At 35.2% G+C, this 25,281-nt stretch overlaps 1 protein-coding gene and 1 pseudogene across 1 annotated transcript in view; one reads left to right on the top strand and one right to left on the bottom strand.

The window, feature by feature from the left end:
• The window catches only part of Shoc2 (SHOC2, leucine rich repeat scaffold protein), a 114,029-nt gene that overhangs the window by 43,138 nt on the left and 45,610 nt on the right, over positions 1-25,281 (bottom strand). The window contains exon 2 of the mRNA XM_004631529.2: positions 23,841-24,779. Coding sequence (XP_004631586.1) covers positions 23,841-24,543 — 703 coding nt within the window. The 5' untranslated portion in view covers positions 24,544-24,779. The remainder of the gene's footprint in view (positions 1-23,840; positions 24,780-25,281) is intronic.
• On the top strand, positions 15,687-16,121 carry LOC101588209 (annotated as a pseudogene).

Here is a 25,281-nt window from a genome sequence, read left to right as displayed (position 1 = left end):
AAGAAGAGCATGGAGCAAAGTACTTCAAGTCTTGCAAGAAAACAAACTCCAACCCAGACTGATATACCCTGCAAAACTCTCTTTCAAGTATAATGGAGAAGTGAAATACTTCTATGACAAAGAACAACTAAAGAATTTCATGATGACAAAGCCAAGCCTACACAGACTACTAAATGGTGTTCTAGAGAGGGAGTAAATTGATCATAGCCCCATGAATGAGAATGGAAAGAACCTACCAAATAGGGCAAACGATTAAACACAGGAGAATAAGGTATACAGTAGTAGTATTTCAGTTATTCTTTTGTGTTCAGCAGCAAAATATTTCCATCAGCACACTCTACAAATGGATTTCTCTTCCACCCTATGGGTCATGATTCCACCTGAGTGTACAGAGTGGATTTCAAAGAAATAGTTGTTCCTCAAGTGACGCCTGGCCATCAGTAACTGTCATGGTCATTATGCAAGTCCACAACACACTAGAACTTTGTGCAATATCCTATCCTCAAACTGTTAGAAGTGCTGGTCATTTATTTGCCATTCCAGCATTTATCTTATGTTTTACTCTTAGTATTTCTTTGCTATCATGAAAACTTTTTCTTAGTTCAATTGTTTTGAAACATTTAATTTTTAATTAATAGGTATTTAATTTTCTGAATATTGCTTAATCTCAATTTTTGTTCTAAGATTTATACTATATCTTTGACTTACAATTTATTTAAAAGACATCACATGATGTCTTCTCCTAGTATTAGAAACTTTGAAAAGTATATTTCCATTTTCTGTTTACTTTATATTACTTCTTCCCTGTCTTTTATACACACCTACACACACATATTTATGAAAAAAAATACATGTATAACCCAACATAAGATTGGTACTGTTTCATAGAAATCTTCAATGACCTTTAAAGGTTTATCTAATACATTTTATATAGTCCTGTATAACTATCATATTGACAGCTCTTTATTGTTCATCCAGGAGCATACTGCAACTTCTCTTACCTTTTGAATTATGTTCTTTGTTATTTCCTATATGCTACTTCTGCAGGTATTAAACTATTTCAAGTTTGTTTAACTAGAAAAACTTACTTTTAGTTTTCAAAGGTATGTTTGCTAAGTATAAAATTCAAAGAGGACAGATCTTTTCTTTCAGTCCTTTAATTACTCTAGTTTCTTACACACTTGGTCCATTTTTTCTTTCTAACATGGAATAAGATGCTATTTAATTTTGTTCTTCCATAGCTAATATTTTTTATGTATATGCTTTAATGATTTTTTTTCTTTACAATAAGTTTTGGACAATTTCATTTTTGTGGATCTTGGTATGATTTTATTTAAATTTCTTGTGCAAAAAGGTTTATTTTTCTTGGAAATGAGGTATTGTAAGTTGAACTAAATTCAGAAATTTTAAATCTTTAAATATTTATTGCCTACTCCTTTCTACTTTGAGAATTCTAATTATATGAATATAAGCTTCTTGGTTTTGACACAGTGAACTAATATGACTGATATGTAAATTCTTTTTTCATTTTTATTTTGAACAATTTTTGTTATATTCCTTTATGTTTGCAAATAATTTATTTTCAATTTGCAATCTATTTAAAAATTAAAATAATAAGTAAAGGAAATACAGGTGCTGAGAGATGCTAGGTGATAAACAAGCATGCATACCTTTGAATTGAAACACAAAGTATGAGAGCAAGATGGAAATATCAGGGGGAACTATCTGACACCTTACTACCAAACTAGGGAACATAGACCATTCTCACCAGGTAATAACGTACAAGAAAACTTTGTGCACACTGTGACGATTACAATGCTGATTGATTGATTGATTGATTGATTGATTGATTGATTTTGATGTACCGGGTATCAAACTCAACACCTTGTGCATGCTAGGCAGATGCTTACACCATTGAGCTATCTCCGTGGTCCTACAATGCTGTTTTAAAAAGTTAATTGTCTCCAAGATTTGAGCGGATGAAACGCAGACAGCAATATTAGGAAATATGAAGTGCTTTGAGTGAGCTATTGCAGTTAACCCATATAACCCATATGTGAAGGCCCATGGCTGGGCCATGGCTCACTGCAATCATGTAAAATAATGGAAAGGACTACACTAAATAAATGGCATTAGAAGTGGACTGGAAAACAGGCTATTAACAGCATTAATGAGGGGGAATAACCAACTGTGGTCCTCAAACTCTATATAGGCCATAGTACAGGTTCCCCAACCCCAATTAACTATTGGCTAATATTTTTTGAAATACAGAATCACATAATTGGATGTCCTACTAATGCCAAACTATCATGGAAGATTCTAAATACTTACTTTCAATTTAGTTTTTAATTTGCGAAAAAATTTTAACAAATAATTATCATAACCAGGATAAAACAAAACAAAATCCTCTGCTTTCAAAATATTGAGCCTAAAATGATGGGGAAAATAATGATGACACTAGGGAGAAAGACAGAATCCAAAAAGAAAAATTTTTGTTTGAGAGTTATTATTTGGTCATGATAAATATAATAATAATAATAATATAAATCTGAGATATCCACGAGATATCTACATAAGAAATCTAGAAGCCAAGTAGGAAGAATGGAAGAAAGGAGAATGAGAGAAGCAAGAAAGGAAGGAGAAAGAGATGGAAGAAAGGGGTGAGGAAAGGAAGGAGGTAAGAAAAACCAAACAGGTCTACTCAAAATGTTATTGTGGTGAAAGTTTTTTTCTAAGGGGGAAGTTAGGGTTAGTATCTGCAAATATTAAGCTTCTGGCTCATAATAATGGTGGAGATTTATGGATAATGATGGAGATCTAAAACCTCTGAATATATAAAAGTCACTGTTGTAAAGTGGCAGAGATAAAAGTAAAAACTGGAAGTAACTCCTGAATAAAGGAAAATGCAGTAGGCAAACTTCTAAGACAGCTCATAATGACTTTTTTCTTTTTTCTTTTTGGCGGAACTGGGGATTGAACTCAGGCCCTTGAGCATGCCAGGGAAGCACTTATTCCACTGAGCCATCTCCCCGGCCCACATAATGACTCTTAGCTCATGAAAAATTGTATGCTCTTACTGAAAATTGTGACTATAATCTTACTAGTATTCTCTATGTTTCCATCTTATGCCCTTTGATGAAGCAATAGTGCATGGAAAGGAACTGAATCCCGACAAAACCACGTGAGCCCTAGACAAGGATCTTATTCTTAGCCTGCAGACATCATCCCAGCTTTGGCTAACACCTTGACTAAAGACACCTTGTGAGAACCCTGAATCTGAACCAGAAGATTAAGCTGTGCTCGATTCCTGAACCAAAGAAACCGTGAGATGATAAGTGACTGTTCTTATAGGTGTTACACTTTAGAGTAATTCATTATAACATAGGTAACTAATGCAGGAATCATAAGACATCCTTTTTTTTTTTTTTTTTTTACTATGACATCATTCCAGTCTGCCTGTGGAAACTAAATCTCAAGAGTCCTATTGGTCTAAGAAGCCAGAGAACACAGTTCAGAGTCATGAATAGCTGGGCTTCAAGACTGAAAACCATAGAAAAGGAAATACCAGAGTGATGTCGGAAATCTGCAATACATATACTCCTCAAATTCTTTTCCAACTCCATAAGTATATGTGTGAGAAAAGGACTAGAGGAACCTACTGGGAAAAGAGCAGCTCCAAGGCTCAAAGAGTGGAGCAGAGATTCTGACAGCTGCCAACCTTAGCGTATGAGAGTTTCGAACTTCAATCCTGCCAGATCAAGGGTCAGAAAGTAAAATTTCTGTAGAAGTAAAGGCCACATGGTCAGCAACATAGCTCAGCAGACTAAGCACTTGTGCAGGGGCCAGGGTTCTCTGGCACCACATGCCGCACCAGACCCACTGAGCCAGTGACTACTATGAGTTCAAGCTGTGTAGTGAGACCCTGCACAAAAAAAAAAAAAAAAGAAAGAAAGAAAGAAAAGGCCACATGAACATTAATGCTAGGATTTAAGGCCATAACCAAAGACAACAACCCTAAGCATAGCTAACTCCCAGTCTTTATATGGTGAAAATGTCTCAAGAATAATTTAAGTGCTCAGCAAAATGAAACTTTTCAGTATTTTTCAGAGGATAAGGCAACCCATAATCATTACAATACCATCTATTCCAGTCAAGAATCACTAGACTGACTTTCACTTCTGGCAATGAAGAAACTAGAAAATAAAAATGTTTTAGGAAAGGGTTTGTAGCAAGCAGACAAAAGCTAGATATGACTGTGCCCTGTAATACTGCAGGAATGCTATGTAAGCCTTATGATTGCCCCAGGTTACTGCTAGAGGCAGGTTCCAGATCACAAAAAAAAGGAGGGAATGAATACTGCATGAAGGCCAATAGTTACAGTGAATTGTGAGAGAAGACTTCAGTATAGGATAACCAAAGTGGCTAAAGCTGTTTGGATAGAATTGGAGCGATAACAAAGCAACAAATAAATGTACCTATACAATATGCAGGAAAGACCCTCTTTGTAGTTGCCGAAATTCTGATCCACATAAATATGAAAAATAATTATGAAAAGTCAGGCAAACCAGGTGTGGTGGTGCATGCCTATAATCCCAGTGCTAGGAAAGCTCAAAACAGGAGGATCACTAGAAGTCCAAGCTGCACAGTGAGTCCCTGTACCAAATACATACATACATTAATTAATTAAATTAGGGGTTTTTTTGTTTGCTTATTTGGCAGAACCAGGGATTGAACTCAGGCCCTTGCACTTGCCAAGGAAGCACTTAATTCAACTAAGCCATCTCCCGGCCCCAACCACCCTATAAAGCTCAAAAACAAAGGAGAAAAGGATCAACTGACTCCATAGTAATTTAAATGAGCCAGTCCAAACTCTAGCACTGCTCTAAAAAAGCACAAAAAAATCTAAGACTCAACAATGTGAAAACTAATGCTGACATCCAATAAAAATTTACTGGTGTAAAGAGAAGTACAAACATATGACCCCCAACCAGTATAAAAATTATTACTTAGCAAAAGAAAAAAAACAAGAGATGATGAAACAAGAAGGACATTGTAAAAGCTATTAAAAATGAGCTCCATTTTTCAAGAAAGCAAAACAAAACTGACACCCACAGCTGGAGTTGTAGCTAGGCAGGTTAAAGTGCTTGTCTAGCATGCACCAGGGGCTGGGTTCAAGTTCCAGTATCACAGAATGAATAAAGAGCACTCAGAATGGAATATACAATGATGAAAACTATCTGAAATAAAATTTCATTGCATGGGATTAACTAAATTTAGACACCAAAGAATAAGGGATATATACAGCAACAGCAAAAACAGCAATATAAGCAATCTAATATAACTATAAAAACATATAAATATAGCATCAACAACACTGGAGACAGCATAAACGTCTAAGAGAATAAAAAAGGAAAGAAACAAAAGAAAAATTATAAGAAAATAGGGCCAAATATTTTGTTTTAAACTTTTTTAAAAAATACAAACTCAGATCCAATCCTAGCCCAGGCCCGGTGACTGTGTACGAGAGCTTCCGGCTACCCTGTGCTGGCGGGACCTGTTCCGGTCCAAGCTCAGATGCACCATGGGTGAGATCCTCTTCCAGCCCCTTGGGATCCCTGACCACCAACACTCCACAGTTCCCCCCACTCCCACCCAGTGAGTGAGAACTTCTGCCGCACGCGCTCAGAACTCCCAGATCCAGACCTAACCAGGCCGGGTGAGTGTGTGGGAGAGCTTCGTCTCCTCTCTACTCTACCTTGTCCCCTCCAGACTTCAGCTCAGGTCTGGCATACAGGCCTGGGGTGAAACCCTGCAGCTGCAATCCCTGCAAAGAGTAGAGGACAGAACCACCCAGCTAGTCCAGAAGCAGAACATCTTGCCAGAGGGGAACAGGTTCACCCCCAAGGGCAGCAACAGGAATGAGCTGAGCACAGCAGCCAGACCCAAGCCAGGCACAGCTGGATAAATTCAATCTTTGCACATCTGTACCTGAACTTCAGTAGGTGCTAAGGTTATAACTGCACCAATGCTCTACAACAAAGGTCAGAAGACAGTGCTATTCAAAATGACGAGAAGGAACAAAATGCAATCTCAAACCCCAAGCCCACCCATAACAAGTGCAGACAACACTAACACAGAACAAATTGGGAAACACAGCTGAAATCAATGAATCAACAGCTTATGAAATAAAGATACAACTGCAGAAAGGTATAGAGGAACTCAGATTGGCAAAGAAAATAGAAATCCCTGAATAGCATCTGCAGTAAAGAATCAAATACAGAAACATATGGAAGAAACCCAATGCCCACCCAGAACAAGTGCAGAGGACCCTAGCTCAGCTCAAATGTATGATTTAATAGCGTCGAAAGTAAATAAGCAACAGCAGAAAGTTATACAGAAATTCAGAGCAGAATGATTTTCTGAAACAAAACAAAGAATTCTCTGAACTCACAGCATATGAAGAAAAGAATCTGAACTCATAGCATCTGATGTAAACAATCAATCATAGGGAGGAAACCCAATCTGAAAAAGACTGCAGTAAAAAAATTAATAACTGCTTCTAAAAAAGACATTGATTAAAAAAAATACAGGAGAGAAGAAAAATGATGGATTCCTTGAATGAGCAATGTAAGAAAGAAACAGATTGCATGAAGAAGAGTCAAAAACAGGGTCTGGGGAGACCAACTGAGTGAAAGTGAAGGCAGTTTCAGATCTTGAAGATGCAAGTACAGCTAATAAAAAGGTAAGAAAAGATCTCTTAAAAACAACTAGGATGCAGGAAAAAATAATTCATCACTTGCAAGACGATACAAAGATGAACAACGTGAGAGTAATAGGCATCAATGAGAAAGAAGGAGTCAATACAAATGACATTTAAAAAATATGGGCAGAAGTAATAGCAGAAAACTTCCCAAATATGAGGAAATAACCTGACATGCAGGTAACCGAAGTATACAGAATGCCAAGGAACCTCAACCCAATTAAAAACACACTGAGACATGTAAAAGTCAAGATCCCAGAAATTCAGCACAAGAATAATCTACTGAAAGCCACGAGAAAAAAGAAGCAGATCACATTCAAAGGAAAACCCATCAGAATTACAGCCAACTTCTCTTCACAAACCATGAAGGCAAGAAGAGCATGAGGCAGAGTACTTCAAGTCTTCTGTGAAAACAAATTCCAACCCACACTACTATACCCTGCAAAACTCTCTTTCAACTCTGATGGAGAAGTGAAATACTTCCATGACAAAGAACAACTAAAGAATTTCATGATGACAAAACCAACCCTACACAGGCTCCTGAAAGATGTTCTAGAGAGGGATCAAAATGATCAGAACTCCACGAATGAGATCAGAAGCAACCAACTAAATAGGCAAGCAATTAAACACAGGAGAAAAAGGAGTAAACAAGAGTAGGTAAATAACATATAGATCATAAGTCAGTACATCTCAATTCTAACCATCAATGTAAATGGACTCAACTCACCAATTAAGAGAAATAGACTGGCACAGTGGATTAGGAAACAAAATCCAACAATATGCTGTATACAAGAAACACATTTAACTCATAAAGACATTCATAGGCTGAGTGTCCAAGGATGGAAAACAATACTACATGCCCCAGCACCTCAGAAAAAAGCAGGAGTAGTAATTCTATTCTCAGACAGTTTCAACTTCAAACCAACAATGATTAAGCGAAATAAAGAAGGGCACTATATACTGCTTAGGGGAAAAATACAAGAGGAAGAGGTAACACTCATAAATATGTATGCACCAAACACAGGAGCACCCAACTATATAAATCAAATCTTAATGGACATGAAAAATTTACTATCCAAAAACACAATCTTAACAGGAGACCTTAAAACACCTGTATCCCAAAAAGATAGGTCAACCTAACAAAAAATTAGCAAAGAAGTAGCAGAACAAAAGCAGACCTTGGAACAAATGGATTTGCTAGACATATACAGAGTGTTCCACCCAAACACAGCTGAATACACATTTTTCTCAGCTGCACATGGGTCATTTTCTAAAATAGACCACATACTGACTGGTTCATGGGTCATGCATAAGTATATGCAAGAAAACAGAAATTATCCCATTCATACTGTCTGACCACAGTGCAATGAAATTGCAAATAAATGACAAAAGAAACCAGGAAAAAACCCGAAATACATGGAAATTAAACAACACCCTACTCAACAACCAATAGGTCACAGATGAAATTAAACAAGAAATTCAACAATATCTACATTCAATGAAAATTCAAGCAAAACTTACCAGAATTTATGGGATACAATGAAAGCAGTTATCAGAGGGAAATTCATAGGCATGAACTCACACGTTAGGAAAACAGAATGAGAACAAATAAACACTCTAATGCAACACCTCCAACAACTAGAAAAGGAAGATCAAACCAAACCAAGAGCCCAAAGAGGGAAGAAATCTAATTCAATTGAGACAAAGAAAACAGGCCAAAGAATTAATGAAACAAAAAGATGATTCGCTAAAAGATTAAATAAAATTGATAAGCCCCTATCTAACCTCATCAAAAAGAGAAAAGAAAAAATTCAAATACAAGCAATAAGGAATGAAGAGTGTAATTACCACAGACCTAGTGGAAATTCAGAAGATTATCAATAGCTACTTTGAGAACCTTTACTCTCACAGAATAGAAGACACAGAAGAAATGGACAGATTCCTAGAAAGGTACAATTTTCCAAAACTGAATCAACAAGATATAACCACTCTCAATAGCCCAATAACAGCCAAGGAAATATGAAATGTAATAAACAGCCTACTACAAAGGAAAGTCCAGGTCTGGATGGATTCACAGCTGAATTCTACAAGACATTTACAGAAGATGTAGTCCTACACTCCTCAAACTCTTCCATGAAATTGAAAACGAAGCAATCCTCCCAAAATCACTCCTGGAGGCAAGTATTATACTAATACCAAAACCAGGGAAAGATGCAACTAAGAAAGAGAACTACAGGCCTATCTCCCTCATGAACATAAATGTCAAAATCCTCAATAAAATCCTAGCAAATAGAATACAGCAAATCATCAAGAAGATCATACACCATGTCCAGGTAGGATTCATCCCAGGGATGCAAGGATGGTTCAATATTTGAAAATCTATAAATGTAATAGACTATATCAATAGAGCAAAAACTAAAAACCACATGATCATCTCCATTGATGAAGAAAAGGCTTTTGACAAAGTCCAACACTCATTCATGTTCAAAGTCCTACAGAAAACTGGAATAGATGGCCTCTGGTAAAATCCATTTATGAAAACCCAACGGCTAACATAATTCTAAATGGGGAAAAACTGAAATCTTTTCCTCTTAAATCTGGTGGAAGACAAGAACGTCCACTATCACCACTCCTACTCAATATCGTTCTGGAATCATTAGCTAGAGCCATTAGACAAGAGAAAGAAATAAAAGGAGTAAGGATAGGTAAAGAAGAAGTTAAATTATCATTATTTGCAAATGATATGATACTTTATTTGGAAGACCCAAAAAACTCCACCAAAAAGCTACTAGAATACAGAAATTAAGTAGCATAGCAGGATAGAAAGTCAATACCCAAAAGTCAGTATCATTCCTCTACACAGATAACGAACACACTGAGAAGGACATTATAGAAACAATACCTTTTACAATAGCACTGCAGAAAACGAAATACCTTGGAATTAATCTAACTAAAGAAGTCAAAGATCTTTTCAAGGAAAATTACAGTACTCTGAAAAAAGAGATCGTAGAGGATTTCAGAAAATGGAAAGATATTCCATACTCCTGAATAGAAAGAACCAACATTGGAAAGATGGCCATACTCCCAAAACTGCTGTACAGATTTAATGCAATCCCTATCAGACTACCACCAACATACCTCACAGACCTAGAGAAATCATTCCTAAAATTTATTTGGAATCAGAAAAGACCTAGAATAGCAAAGGCAATCCTGGGCAACAAAGACAAGGAAGGAGGCATCACAATTCCTGACTTGAAATTATATTACAAAGCTACTATGATAAAATCAACATAGTATTGGCAACTAAATAGACCTGAGGATCAATAGAATAGATTAGAAGATGCAGACGTCTCTACGAACACAGTCAGCCAACTTATCTTCAACAAAGGGGCCAAAAATATTCACTAGAAGAAAGATAGCTTCTTTAACAAATGGTGCAGGAGAAATCTGGCTTTCTACATGCCAAAAACTAAAACTTGACTCAGGTCTATCACCATGTACTAAGCTAAAGTCAAAATGGATTAAAGATCTAAACATTAAAACAGAAACATTAAATCTCCTGGACGAGAAAGTAGGAGGAACTCTTAAAGACATAAGGGTAGGCAGAATTCATGAACAAAAATCAAATCGCATGGGAAACACTTGAAAGAATTAACAACTGGGACCTGCTCTTATTGAGAAGTTTTTGCACATCAAAAGAAATTACCAACAAAGTGTAAAGACAACCCACAAATTTGGGAAAAATCTGGCCAAGTAAGTACTCAAAGGTCTTGCTCTCTAGAATTTATACAGAACTTGTACTGTAATATCATGTAACTCGGTAGTGTCCCAAATTTTCTGATCAAGGAGATTATGGGGCCAAAAAGAAAAGTGATTGATGATGTAGAGTATGCCTAAGGAGAGTCACATGGAGAGAAAACATTCTCTCAGGCTTTCACAGACAGCAAATTGGCCAAGCAATGGCCGTGACTCATCCACATGGCTGACACTGACAAAGGATCTACAATCTGAGGTACAGGATCTCAGGATAAATCCTGAGGGGATTTGACTGACCTTATCAGATCCAAAAGCTATAATTCTTGTTATATGGGTCTTGCTTTATCTTGGTCTTAACCATCCAGCAGAAAAGTATAAAAATGAAGTACAAGAAAAAAAGCCATGTTGTTATGTTCAGGTGCAGGGGACTCATGTCAACAACTTTTGACATTGCCAGTCAAGTGGAAGACCCAATACTATTATGGACTACTGGACTATTTTAGAATATTTTGCTGAGTTCACACACCTATAATATTTAAATGATGGAACTAAACAATAAAAAAGGGGATATAAATGAATGACCATTTTGTATCTGTGTATTCAAAATGGTTAGGATAGACATATTGCTACATTCTCTTATTTCAAGGAATAGAGGGATTTGTTCTAATAGTGTTTGTAAATAGGATATCATGTCTGTATCTTGTACAACAAATAACCACTAGGAAGGCAGTATGCAATGTGTTAATTATTAGAACTGTCCTACCAATTTGATTTGAAACTGTCTCATTGATATTTATTTCTCAATAAAATTATGGGTAAAAAAATACAAACTCAAGAAGGTCATAAACTCCAGTAAGAATAACAGGAAATCACTTGTCGAAGACTAAGCAAGTCACAAAAGTTTGGAAAGATATCTTTAAATTACTGAAAAGAAAAAAAAATAACTTTCAAAACTGAAGGCAAAAATAGGGTCTTTCAGAGAAGAGCTGAGAGAATTCTTATGGGTAGAGCTGAACTTCAACATATGTTAAAGAGGTTCTTTGGACAAAAGAAGTTGATGAATCAGAAAATCTGATCTACTCAAAGAATAAAGAGACAATGGAAAAGAATGATAGATTGTCAAAAAGCATAAAAAATACTCATAAGAGTTCACCCTAACTAAAGGTAGATAATTTGAACAAAATGTATAAAACTATTGGTTATAACCCAGAATAGGAAAACATGAGTCCAGAGTGATATAAATAAACAAATGATGAGACCGTTATTTATTTTTTCTTTATTATGTATTTGGCACAGGGCTCATTTTGCAGCTCGGACTCATAGTGATCATTCTGTGTTCAGCCTCCCCAGTGCTGGGATTATAGGTATATGCAACCACACCTGGTCTCAATGGCCGGCTCAGTGTACCTGGGGGTGGGTCCGGCGTGGCATGTGGTGCTGGGGATCGACCCCTGGTCCTTGCACCCGCCTAAGTAGGCGCTTAATCTGCTGAACTATCTCACTGGCCCTATGGGTCAGTTCTTTATAGCAGAATTATTATTAATAAATGCAAAAGGAGTAGAATAAGGGAAAATATAAAAATCACAATTATGATACAGTAATAATTGTTAAAGAAAATATCCACCAATTAATGCTAAAACTAGTGAGCAAAGCAAAAAAACAAGGTAGCTGTGTGTTCTAAAACTAGCATCTCTCACAGGAATTAACTGAAAAGAGAAACAGCAATTATATTAGATACTCTCATATTTATTTATTTATTTATTTATTTATTTATTTATTTTGTGGAACCAAGGATTGAACTCAGGCCCTTGCACTTGCCAGACAAACACTTATTCTACTGAGCTATTTCCCCTGCCCCTAACACTCTCAAATTTAAAGACTCAATAAAAAATGGGCATCTGAAATGCAGTTCTGAGATGAAATACAAATGACCAACAAATTATACACAAAAATGTAAAAATGTTCAGCATCACCAGCTGTTCAAGAAAGACAAATTAAAATAACACTGAGATCTCATCTTACCCTAGAAAGAATAACTACATGTAGTAAATCAGTAACAAATGCTACAGAGGCTGGGAGGGGTGGAGGGAGAGTTTTATCCTTCTTACTTGTTGCTGGCAGTATAAATCACTATGGAGATTCTTCAAAAAACTAAAATTAAAAATTCATTTGTTGCATCTATTTTCCTTCCAAGTATCTTCCAGAAAAAAATTAAAGACATCGTAACAAATGATACACACATATTCATGTTTACTGCAGTACAGTTCATAACAGCTAAATCTTGGAAGCAGTCAATGTCAATCCACAAATGAATAGATAAAAGAAGTGTGGCATTTATACACAATGATTCCTACAAATGATGCTTACTCTACTGTAAGTATCATTTGTAGGAAAATGGGTGCACCCTGGGACCATGTTCAGCGAAGTTGGGCACACAAGCTTAAATATCCCATGGTTAAAAATTCAAAAATTAAATAAAAAAACAAACAAACATGGTTTCCCTTACAATAAATACCTAATATATAAGCAATAGGTAATAAATGCAAAATAAAGGACAGTAAGAAAAAAAGAGGGTAAAAACAGTTACTGTAATCCAGCATGGTCAAAGTATCTAAAAATGTATCTTGATTTAGTATAATTGTTTTATGTGTTTCACATGTTTTTGGCTTGTTAGTCTGGCAGTTAATCTTGTGTTTATAATGATGAAGACCTAAACACACATGATGCTGGCAATTCCCCACAATGAACATAATCATCATGTTCTGCAAGCATGTATTAATAAAATAATTTTTTAAAGAAAAAAATACTAATTTTAAAGCACAGCAAAAATCATATAAACAAGTAACCCATATCAAAATCATGACAAATATGACCTATGAACATCATGTATCTTTTGCTATAATTCATTAGCAAGCATAACACAAACACTAATATTATTCTTGGCAAAAAAACATAAAAGCAATTAATCACAAACATTATAAAAATGAAAATAAAATGAGTGACACTCTACAAATCTAAAAGTACTCTTCAAAATATCAATGACATAAGATTTTCAAGTTTTTACTTTTGTCTTGTACACTGTCATATATCAGGAGACTACAGACAAATGTCTATTAAACATAACCACAAATTCTGGAACACAAATTTTACTGGGAAAATTCATATACTGTCATATATCAACAACCACAAATTCTGGAACACAAATTTTACTGGGAAAATTCATATACTGTCATATATCAACAACCACAAATTCTGGAACACAAATTTTACTGGGAAAATTCATAAACAATGAAAAAATTCATAATACAGTTCACAGTATTGTGCCAATGTTAATTTCTTGGCTTGCACACATGTCATTGTTATATAAGACATCAATATTTGGACCAGTTGGGTGAAGGGTATATGGAAAGCCTCAGTACTGGCTTTGCAACTTTGAAGTTTAAAATTTGTTCAAAATGAGTATTTTAAAAAGATAAATAAAATTTAAGCAAAATAATAGCAATGTACTATGGAATAAAGTACTGTAAAATGTAGATCTACACAGAATGAAAGGAGGAAAATAAGTGCTCTGTGGCTTATAGAAAAAACGTGATGTACTTTGGAATGCAAAATGTGTCAAGTTATATATGTATTATAAACACTACTTATGATAAACACTAGAACAAAAAACTAAATACCAAAGATGAATAAACTAAAAGTTAATAGATACTATCAAAATAATCAGAGAAAAGATATGAAAGGAGGGAAAGAGGAATGACTGGCATAAAAATTTAAGATGCAACTATGTGCTATGAAAAAACATTTTAAAAATAATGAAGCAAAGATATCATAAAAGGATAGGAAAATTAATGCAAATAACAATCAATAAGCAAGCTGAAGTGATATGCTTTTATCAAACAAGTTACAATTTTAAAAAAGAACCAGTAGTACAGATAAAGACAGATAATAAACAATAAAAGTCACATCATCAAAAAAATTCTAAGTATGTATAACTAATAGTTTAAAATACGGCAAGCAAAAATTAGTTTCACTAATTGGTGGCAAATCTATTTATAGTTACATATTTAAACACTCCTTTTTTTAGTAATTAATACAGGACAGAAGTAAGTACTGTTAAGCAACTTGACCTTCCTAATAACACAAAGTTTCAAAACAGAGGGAGAGAGATTCTTTCCCTCTCTTCTAACCCAGGGCCTTTGTATTAAACTATATCCCCAACTCTTTATTTTTTTAATTTTGAGACAAGGTTTTGGTAAACTGCTAAGTTTTCCTTAACGTGCAGTCTTTCTGTTTTAGCCTCTCAGAATGCTGGGATTACAAGCATTTCTCATTATGTCCAGCTAGGTTATAGGTACTTTTCAACTACATTTAGAAAATTTTCCAGGATAACATAAATAAAAAGGAAAAGGCAAACTGAAAACATCTTTCACATTACTTGAAAACTGAACAATTCACTTCCATATAATCCATGAGTAAGAGAGTAAGGGACATTTGAAACATTTTTTCATCTTAAATGTAATAAACATATCAAAGTCTGGGTACTACAAATAAGAGTACTCTGAAGAGGAGTCTATAGCTCTAAATGTTTACAAAATGAAAAGAATAAAGATCTGAAATCATTATAAACTACCAATTTAAGAAAACAAAGAACATATTAAACCCAAATAAGGAATAAAGAACACAAAAATAATAAAACCGTAGATTTTTTTAAAAGATCAATGAAATTCTTATTCCTCTAGCTAGAATAAGGACAAACACCCAAGTTAAGAGTATCAGAATACATGCGAGTGAAGGGGATGCGGGGAGTGTAGTCCAGCAACACAGCACCTGCCTCGTTAGTGCAAGGTCCTGAGTTTGATTACTGGTACCAAAAAAAAAGAGAGAGAGAATAAATGGGGACAACATGCTATATTGCAGATAGTAAAGGAATATTTAAAAATATTATGAACTTTAAGCAAATGAATTCAACAAATCACATAAACTAGACAAATGCCTTAACAGATGTAAGCTACCACATTTCAATTGAGAAAAAATAGAAAACTTGAGCTGGGGAGATAGCTTAGTGGCTTAAGTGCCTGCCTGGCCAAGTACAAGGTCCTGAGTTCAATCTCCAGTACAAAAAAAAAAAAAAAAAAGAATGAATGAATGAAAAAATAAAAGAAGCCTTTCGCTGCCCGACGCCGCTGAAGTCGCACGCGTGAGGCTTGTCTGCCGCCACCGCCGACATGCGCTACGTGGCCTCTTACTTGCTGGCCGTCCTCGGAGGCAATCCCCCACCCCACCCCAGCGCTAAGGACATCAAGAAGATCCTGGACAGCGTGGGCATCGAGACAGAAGATGACCGGCTCAATAAGGTCATCGGTGAGCTAAATGGGAAAAACATTGAAGATGTAATCGCCCAGGGGATTGGCAAACTTGCCAGTGTGCCGGCTGGGGGCGCTGTGGCTGTCTCTGCTGCTCCTGGTTCTGCAGCTCCTGCTGCTGGATCTGCCCCAGCTGCAGCAGAGGAGAAGAAAGAAGAGAAGAAGGAAGAGTCGGAGGAGTCTGATGACGACATGGGATTTGGCCTGTTTGATTAAATTCCTTCTGCTCTGCAAATAAAGCCTTTTTATGTGTCTTTAAAAAAAAATAAAAAATAAAAAAAATAAAAGAAAACTTGAGTACTTCTGTATCTATTAAACTGAGTTAATGATTTAAAATTGGAGACCACAAAGAAAACCCTAGTCACTGCATAACTGGCAAATTCTACTAACTTTTAAGAAAGGAAGCATTACCAATTCTATACAAATTTTTATAGAATACAAAAGAAAGGAATGTGGCCCAATTCATTCTATGATTTAAAGCCAGCATCACTGTGATACCAAACATTCCAAAGGAAAAAACAATTATAGGTCCAGATTCATGATGAACATATATGCAAAAATTATAAAAAAAAACAATTTACCAAATTAAATCAGAAAAAAATACATATAAAGGCCCCGTTAAAATGTACCTAGTAAATACTCAAAGATGGGTAAATTGACTGTTCAATAGGTTGAGAACATGTAATACTATAGTTTCAAATCAGTTAAGGACTGAAATACATTCTAAGAAATAAAATTTTGTGAAAAAATTTCATACTGTACAAATATCACAGAATATGCTTGCACAATGACAGCTAAAATGTTACTTAGTCACAATCTTAAGGGATCGCCATCACATGTGACCACTGCTGAAACACTGAACATCATTATAAGTATTGGACTCAAAGTTGCTAAGGGCTGGCCAAATAGCTCAGGAGATAAAGAGCCTGCAAGCAGGTGCAGGGGCCGTGACCCCGGGCCTGCCAAAACAGCCCCGCCCCTGGGACACACTGAGATGGTGATTGAGACTGGGCTTAGTGGCGCACGCCTATAATCCCAGCACTTGAGAGGCTGTAAACAGGAAAATCACTGTGGGTCTGATCTAGTAGTGAGACCCTGAACACCCTGTATACCCTTCCCTAAAATACAGGGGGGAAAAAGTTGCTTATATTTAGGGCCAGTGAGATAGCTTAGCAGACTAAACACCCATACGCAAGCACGGGGACCGGAGCGCTGGGGTTCAATGCCCCGCAGAACATGCAGCCAATGAGATAGGGCATGATTGTGCATGCCTGTAATCCTAGCAGTGGGGAGACTGAAAACAGGAGGATCACTATGAGTCCAAGTTGCATAGTGAGACCCTGTGCCAAAAAACTTTTTAAAAATATGCTTATATTTCAACAATACTTTGTTTTGAACTTATAGAGACATTTTTAGGCATTCTGTTTGGCTCTCTTAAAAAGAAATGGCATCACAACTTACTAAAATACATTTTTAAAACTACATAATTAACAAAAGCTGAAAATACCTGTTCTACAAGTTTGAACAGACTTAGGTTAGAATTTATATCATTACATTATCTGTGTTAGAGGTTAACCTCTCCCTTTCATTGTAAAGACTTCAGGGGGTTCTTCCAAGCAAGTGCTTCTATAACTAATGGGCATGGACAACAAAAGACTTCTCCTTTGAATGGTACCATCCTGTCTTTAGGACAATATAATGCCCTAAAAAATGCCACCTCTTCCTCCTTCCTCTTTCCAATACTTTACCACTATGAGAAGTCAACTGTCTCCTTGGCTCTTATCAAATTCTCTTAAAATGTCTCAGACACTACTTTCTGTATTCTTTTACTGCTCCCTTAGTAAAAATGACTTCTCTAGCCTTTTTTGTGTGGAGAAGATTCGATAATTTGCTAAAAATAATAGTTCATTCCTAAGGTTTCTTGCTGATTTCCACCTCAAAAGAATTATTAAGAGCTATTAATGCCCTTTATTAATTTCTTGCTCCTAGTAAAGTTACTTATTAGCATTTGACAAAACACTCAAATGAGATTCTTTACCTGAACCTTAAACCAATTCTATCACTCCTAGCAATGTTGGGAGAATTTCAAGAATTTTACAGATTAACATTTATAATTCAACTTGCTAATTAAATATTATTACAATGCTAGGATATTAAAATATATACTAAAACACTAAAAATACAATGTTATTATAAAGTTATAATGCCATACAATAAAATACAATATAAAATATCAAAACCCAATGAAAACAGGAAATAGTACTAGACTTTATTAAATTTATTTCAAAGGGCTGGCCAAATAGCTTAGCAGATTAAAGCACCTGCTTAGGCAGATGCAGGGACTGGGGTTCCACCCCTGGTGTGCCGCAATGGCCTGGCCCCGCCCTAGGTGCACACTAAGGCAACGGGGACTGGGCTCCCTGGTGCACACCTGTAATCCCAGGGACTGGAAGGCTGAAAACAGGAGGATCATTATGAGTCTGATCTGTGTAATGAGACCCTGTAGACCTTGTACTAAATACATAAAAAAAAAAATTATTTCAAGCCATATTTACTGAAAGCCTATTATTTAAATCTAAGAAATACACAGAAAACTTATACAGCAGGAGGGAATTAAATCTCTAAGATCACTCAACTGTTTAAAAAGTAGCTGTTCACTGTTTTATATATGAATATTATATATACACACACACACATATATATATATTTAGTACATACCAGTTCTATGCATCATTTGGTGTAATGATAAAATGCAACACTAATAGTGCAGATGGCTACAAAATTACATTGTCAAATATTACTGAATCAAATGGGAAAAATAACTGATTCTAATTTCTCACATACCTAAATGATATTCTAAGAGCTGCGATTTTTTGTTTTATTTGCGACACTGGGAATGAAACCAAGGGCCTCACACAAACTACACAAGTACCACTTAGCTACACTCCTAGCCAGAATGTTTTTAAATGAGGGAAAATGATTCAGACTCTCATAAAGCCTTTTTTTTTTTTTTTTGGTGGAACCGGGGATTGAACTCAGACCCTTGCGCTTGCCAAGGAAGTGCATATTCCACTGAGCCATCTCCCTGGCTCCTAAGCCTATGTATTTTAACAGCTAGATCATTCTCCTAAGAAAAGTTATTCTGACAATGAGATCCACATGGAATTGTACACTGTATAGAAATGTAGCATTTTATTGAACACACAGCATAAAGAATAGATTTTTAAAATGCTTTCTCTACCTTAGCTGTTTTTATAAATAAAACAAGGAAACTTAAAAAAATATACTAAATTAGCCCATGTTCAATGAGGGCTTAGGAAAAAAAAAAAAAGTAATAGTAAGAGACTAAGAAGTTTATTTCTGGTTTTAAAGTATAACCATTTTCTTCCCAGAAAAATAAGATCCTTTAAAATTTGTTGTCCAGGGGTTCCTAAACTGATTTTGATTATTCAGATCAACTAACCAAATGCCACGACTTTAATCCACCTAAAATTTAAAAATACACAAAAGAGCAAGATCTTTAGCAGGAAATTCAAAGGAACCAATCAATGGGAAAGGAACAAAAGTAACTGGTTCGATTTGACCTCTAAAAACACGGTTTCTTTACAGTCTTTTGAGTCAAAACTCTGTTTCAAGAATAAAAATAGAAAAAGGATGCATGGCAGTAAGAAAGCAATGGACTATGCTATCCAATTTGTCTAAACACACAAAAGGAGGCTTACTTCATGGCTTATTACATAAAAAAAGAAAAATAAATGAGCCTTACCAAATAAGAATTTTTCAGGTTACTTTTTGACTTATTATCACTGATTCTGAGCTGTCTGTTATGTATCATTCCACAATTAGAAAATTGTCTTTACCCATGTGAATGCATTACGGGTACCAAATCACATCATATTATGATGTCATTAAAGCTTAAATGAATAAATAAGTTAGTTTTAATATATTTCCTATTAAAGCCTCAGGATAGCATAACCTTATATAATGGCTCAATTCCAATTAAATTTATTGAAGTAAGTGGGAAGTTACAAAGACAATGTCTTATATCCAACTATACTACTAAATGCAAACTGGATCATCTTAATTAGTAGACTCATTCAGCAACAAAACAGTAAGCATCTAATAGTGCATAATTTATAAAGCTAGTAAACATCTGTAATGTATAATACATATCTCACAAGTATATCACAATTACCAAATATTTTGAATGAAAAATTCTCTTGTTATAGATTTCAATCATATGTCAAATTATACTAAAAGGCTTAATAAAATGTCAAATTTCCATATACTTGATAGCTATGCAAAGTTTTCTATTCTATAAACATTCTTAAAACTGACCTGGGGATATGCTCAGTGGTAGAACACCTGTCTAGTATTTAAGAAGGCCACGGGGGTCAATCCCCCACACCACAAATAAAAACATTCTCAAAGGCACTCAGGCTATTCTACTTTATTTATGGTTTTAATGCTGTAGTGTTTTCATGAACCCACAGTCTCAGTCACACTTTATGCTCATGCTTTTATCACTGAGCTACAAGCCTACTCCCAGATGTTATTTATAACTTAAACCATCAAAGATCTACATCACAGAAAACTATTTCTGATTTTTCTTTGTAATAAAACATATGCTTTCAAAAATTAAAAAAATCTATACTCTTCAGGGAACCAAAACTCAAAATGAGATCAATTTGTATTTATAGTGGCTCTTATAAAAAATAAAAGGTGTTGAAGACACAGATGAAATGGAACCTTCATACAGTGCTAGCAGGAATTCAAATGATGCAACCACTTAGGAAAACAGTCTAGTAGTTATTCAGAAGACTACATAGTTTTATAATTCAGCAGTTTTACTATTAGGTATCTAATCTACCCATGAGAAATGAAGACAAATGTACACAAAAACTTGTACGCAAGTGTATATTAACTGCATTCATAATAGTAAAGTAAAAATAACCCATGATGCCCAACCATTGATAAAGGAGGCATCTTCATGCAATGGAATATTACTCAACAATAAAAAGAAACTAAGTACTGGCAGAGAATGGAATGAGCCTCACAAATATGTTCTGTGAAAGAAACCAGTCACAAAAGACCTGATACTATCTGATTCTACTTATATGAAATGAACAGAATATGACATTCTATAGAGAAAAAAATGAGAATAATAGTTGGCTTAGGCTAGAGTTGGGGGAAAATGCAAGAACTATTAAAGGTACAGATTTTCTTTTCAAGATGATAAAAATGTTATAAAATTCTAATTGCTAAACTTCTTTAATTTACTGTTTTGTATATTTTATTCTAATAACAGAAAACAGATTAATATACACATACAGATCAATACACAGTATGTGACATTGTACTCAATTATGTTATTTTTGTTTTCTTTTTCATTATAAGGAAATGGATAATTCAGACTTCTGCATGTCTGACTTAAATTCATGCATCTAAATCAAACCTTATAAATTAGAACCCCTAATAAATACTAAATTTTTTTATAAATTTTTTTTAAATTTATTTATTTACTGTGTGTGTGTGCGTGTGTGTGTGGCCAGCTCAGCCCACCAGGGGGTGGGGCTGGCTGGCATGTGGTGCTGGGGATGCGGTCGCTGTGCTTTTGCTTAGCTTAGCTTGTTCTAAGTAGGTGCTTTAGACCACTGAGCCATCTCACCAGCCCCCTAAATTATATTTTTAAGAACAGTTTGTTCTCTGATACCTTAGTTGAAACAAATTTATGTTGTAATCATTTTTATAGGAAAATAGCAATTAGAAGAATATAAATCTTAGGAGTGTCACTAATAGTAGAAGGGGCTCATTAACAAATTAAACGACCATTTCAACGTTACAAAAAAATTTTACAAATTTAGGAATAAAGGTCAAACGATTAGGTAGTCACAAATAACAGGCCATTTGATTACAAAATACGCCCCCAAAAAATATCTTCACTTCCAGTATAAATGCTGCACAGATATATGCAAGAACAAACTGAGGATAAATTTACAACCCCCAATAATTCCTCTCTTAAGAAACATATAGTCCAGCTGCTCTACAGGCCAATGCAGTCAAGAATCACAAGTTTTAAGACTAGCATGGGGAATTTACTGATACCATGATTCAAAATAAAATTAAAAGGGCTGAGAACGCAGCTCAGTGATGGAGCACTTGCCTAGCACTGGAGGTTCTGGGTTCAATCCCCCACATGAAAAGAAAAAAAAAAAAGGAAAGAAAAAGATAGGCAAGGACAGACATTTGATATGCTATGAAACCAAATCCTTAAACAGACACACTAAGTGTATCATAACATAATAAGAATAAATACAGGCATTTTCTATTTCTATATAGAAAGCCAGTATCTTTTTCAAGCCACCTATATTTCATTCATTATACAACATTCCATATATGAAGGTTGTATTTTGATTGAATCTAGTACTAACTTCATATAATGACCATATTCTTAAATGACATTGAATATGGCATTTGCACCAAAAAATTCCTAGGACTATTTTAATATTTCATAAGTCCTATTTTGCATATATACATTATTTGAAAAAACTCTATAGTGGATTTTCTAAACATATTTAATTACACTAAAGTTAGCATTTTTGTGTCTAGAGTTAAACATAACAAAATATCATACCTAAGGTTTAAACTGCATATTATGAAGCCAAACAATTTCAAATATTCACAGAATATTATATCCTGGAAAATCTCCAAATGCTTTTGCACTTGCCAGGCAGGCACTGTGCTGCTAAACTATATTCCCAGCCCCAGAAAGGCTTTTTTTTTTTTTTAAACTACCCGCTTAAAATTTACAATATATTTAATATATCTTATTCAAAACAAAGCAAATTCCACCTAACAAAAAAAACAACTTGCCTTAAACTTTCAAAAATCTGTATTTTTAAAAAGTTTACAAATGGGCCACAAACACAATACCTTTATCAATTTTTAAATTTATGCCAATGAATTATTACATTCCAAATGGTTCAGAACCTTTTTGTATAAGAAATATACCAAGAATTACTTTTACCTTATTTACATATCTACATTCTTTTTCTGCCCTAATCAGCCTTTTAAAAAGTTTCCTTTCTTTCAGTATAATTCAGCTTTATACAAAAGACTGGAATGAAGTCTATTAAAATGTTAAAGGATGGCATTTACCGTAAGTTTCCTTCTACCATTCCTGTATAGTCTGGCTTTTGGTCCTCACACAGGATTCAAGTTGCCTAGGCATTACTTTAAATTCTGGGCCCATGGGATCCTCCTACCCTCATAGCCTCCCAATTAGCTGGGGTTACAGGGACTCACCATCATGCTGAGCTGCTATATTATTTTTAATGAATGTACAAAAACAAAGGTTGTTTTCTATTTTCCTGACCCTGCTCTTTCACAAAGATCTAGTATGAAAATCTTTTGTGGCATATTAGTGATACGAATTTAAAAGATAAAGGAAAAATCAGAGAACACAAAAATGGAGTTTTAGTATAGCAACAGGCAGGTGTGGTGGCACATACCTGTAATCCCAGGACCTGGAAGACCAAGGCAAGAGGGTGAAAAGTTTAAACTCAGCCTCAGCAATTTAGTGACTTACACTGTCTCAAAATAGAAAATTTAGAAAGGGTAGGGGATACAGTTCAGTGCAAGGCTCTGGATTTTGCAAGTACCATGAAACAAAAAGATGGCAATACCTTAAAAGTAGGGCAAAGATCTTTCAAATTCATCTTTTTCATTAATGAAGTTTAAGGAGATTATGTTTGTGTAATAAAGGTCTAAATACATCTATTTTCTAACTCAGGTCTTAAGTCTAATCTCAATTCATGTAATGTGAATTAGACCAAATTTAGAAACTAGCTGTTCAAGTAAGTATCAGGAATTATCTAATATGGAAAAGTGCCCAATGAAGTCATTTTTGCAAAACAAATATTAAAAATAGTAATGATAACAGGTAGTCCAAGTCCTCTTACCAATTTCAGCAGGTAGTTGTTTGATTTTGTTCTCTCGAATGCTAAGCATGCTGAGTTTTGACAGGTTTTTGATGTCCTTTTCCACAGTAGTTATACGATTAAAGCGAAGGTAGAGAGTGGTAAGAGAATCTAGCCTATACACCACTGAAGGAATTTCTCTCAGTTTATTATGCCGTAAATCAAGCATCCGAAGCTTCTTCAAGTTATCAAGAGAGTCAGGCAAACTGGTAAGTGAATTTTCACTGAGAGCCAGTGTCATGAGATTTACTAAGCAGCCCACCTCTGCTGGGAGGGACTGTAATTTGTTACTGTATAAATAAAGTTCTGTTAATTGAGTCAACTCTTTGATTGATGATGGCAATATGTGTATAGATCTCTTGGATAAGTCCAAACGCATTGAATTCTCTTCCCGGCATTTATTGAGCTCCTTATTTACTTCTGTATTACTAGCTTTTTTCCTATTTCCAGGGGCTGGATTTGGCCGTTTGATGGTGTTATCAACTGAAAAAGCGACGCCTGGTTGCACAGCACTGGAATCCTTCTTTCCATCTTTGGCATCTTTCCCTTTGGTTTTAGGTTCTTTTTCTTTGCTTTCTTTCCCAAAACCTCCAGAGGCTTTTGCCTCCTTTTCTCTTTCCTTGGCTGACGGTACTTTGGGATCTTTCTCTTTAGAGTCTTTTTCTTTACCTAAACTAGTACTCATGGTGACTCAAACTTGGATTTAGAAAAAAATACATCAACTCCTTTTGTCTGCCAGCAATCCAAATTCAAAGATGGAAAAATAAAGATCCTGCACAATCAAAAGCGTGTTGACTTGAAGACGTAATCAGCACGGAATGACATCCATTACATGTTGGATCTAAAAGCACTATGCCCATTTCTGATATCTCATTCCAAGTGGTAAAATGGTGCTGGTCAATCAGTGATTCGTTAGAATTCCTGAAATATAATACAGAGAGTATTAAATTATCTTAGGTTATACTTTACATTATGTAAGTAGCCTCTAAAAACCAGTAACTGTTAAGAATATTTTAATATCGTCTCTCTCAAGTATAATCCTAAAATAATGAACGCTGAAGGTAAAGGGAAGATCAGGAATAAACTGTACTAATAAAAAAAAGTTCCCAATGAATTCTAAAGGGACTTCTCACACTATCCATAATGTTTACTGTATCTGAAGTTCAAACCACTGATACTTGAGCTGTTCCAATTGGTTGCAATGCAGTAGTAGTAAATTTGAATTAAGTGAATTCTTATATGCATCTGGTAGCTCTTATACCTAGTAAGATTCAGCTTTAACAACCATAAATGAACTACTTAACTAGTCAGAATTTCGGATCTTGGGCTGGTGAGATGGCTCAGTGGTCTAAAGCACCTACTTAGAACAAGCTTAGCAAAGCCCAGGGACCACGGTTCAATCCCCCAGCACCACATGCCAGCC

This window comes from Octodon degus, unplaced genomic scaffold, assembly GCF_000260255.1.
Source record: "Octodon degus isolate 3935 unplaced genomic scaffold, OctDeg1.0 scaffold00042, whole genome shotgun sequence".
Taxonomy (NCBI): Eukaryota; Metazoa; Chordata; class Mammalia; order Rodentia; family Octodontidae; genus Octodon; species Octodon degus.
Note: the sequence above shows the minus strand (reverse complement) of the source record. Positions and strands in the feature narration are given on the sequence as shown.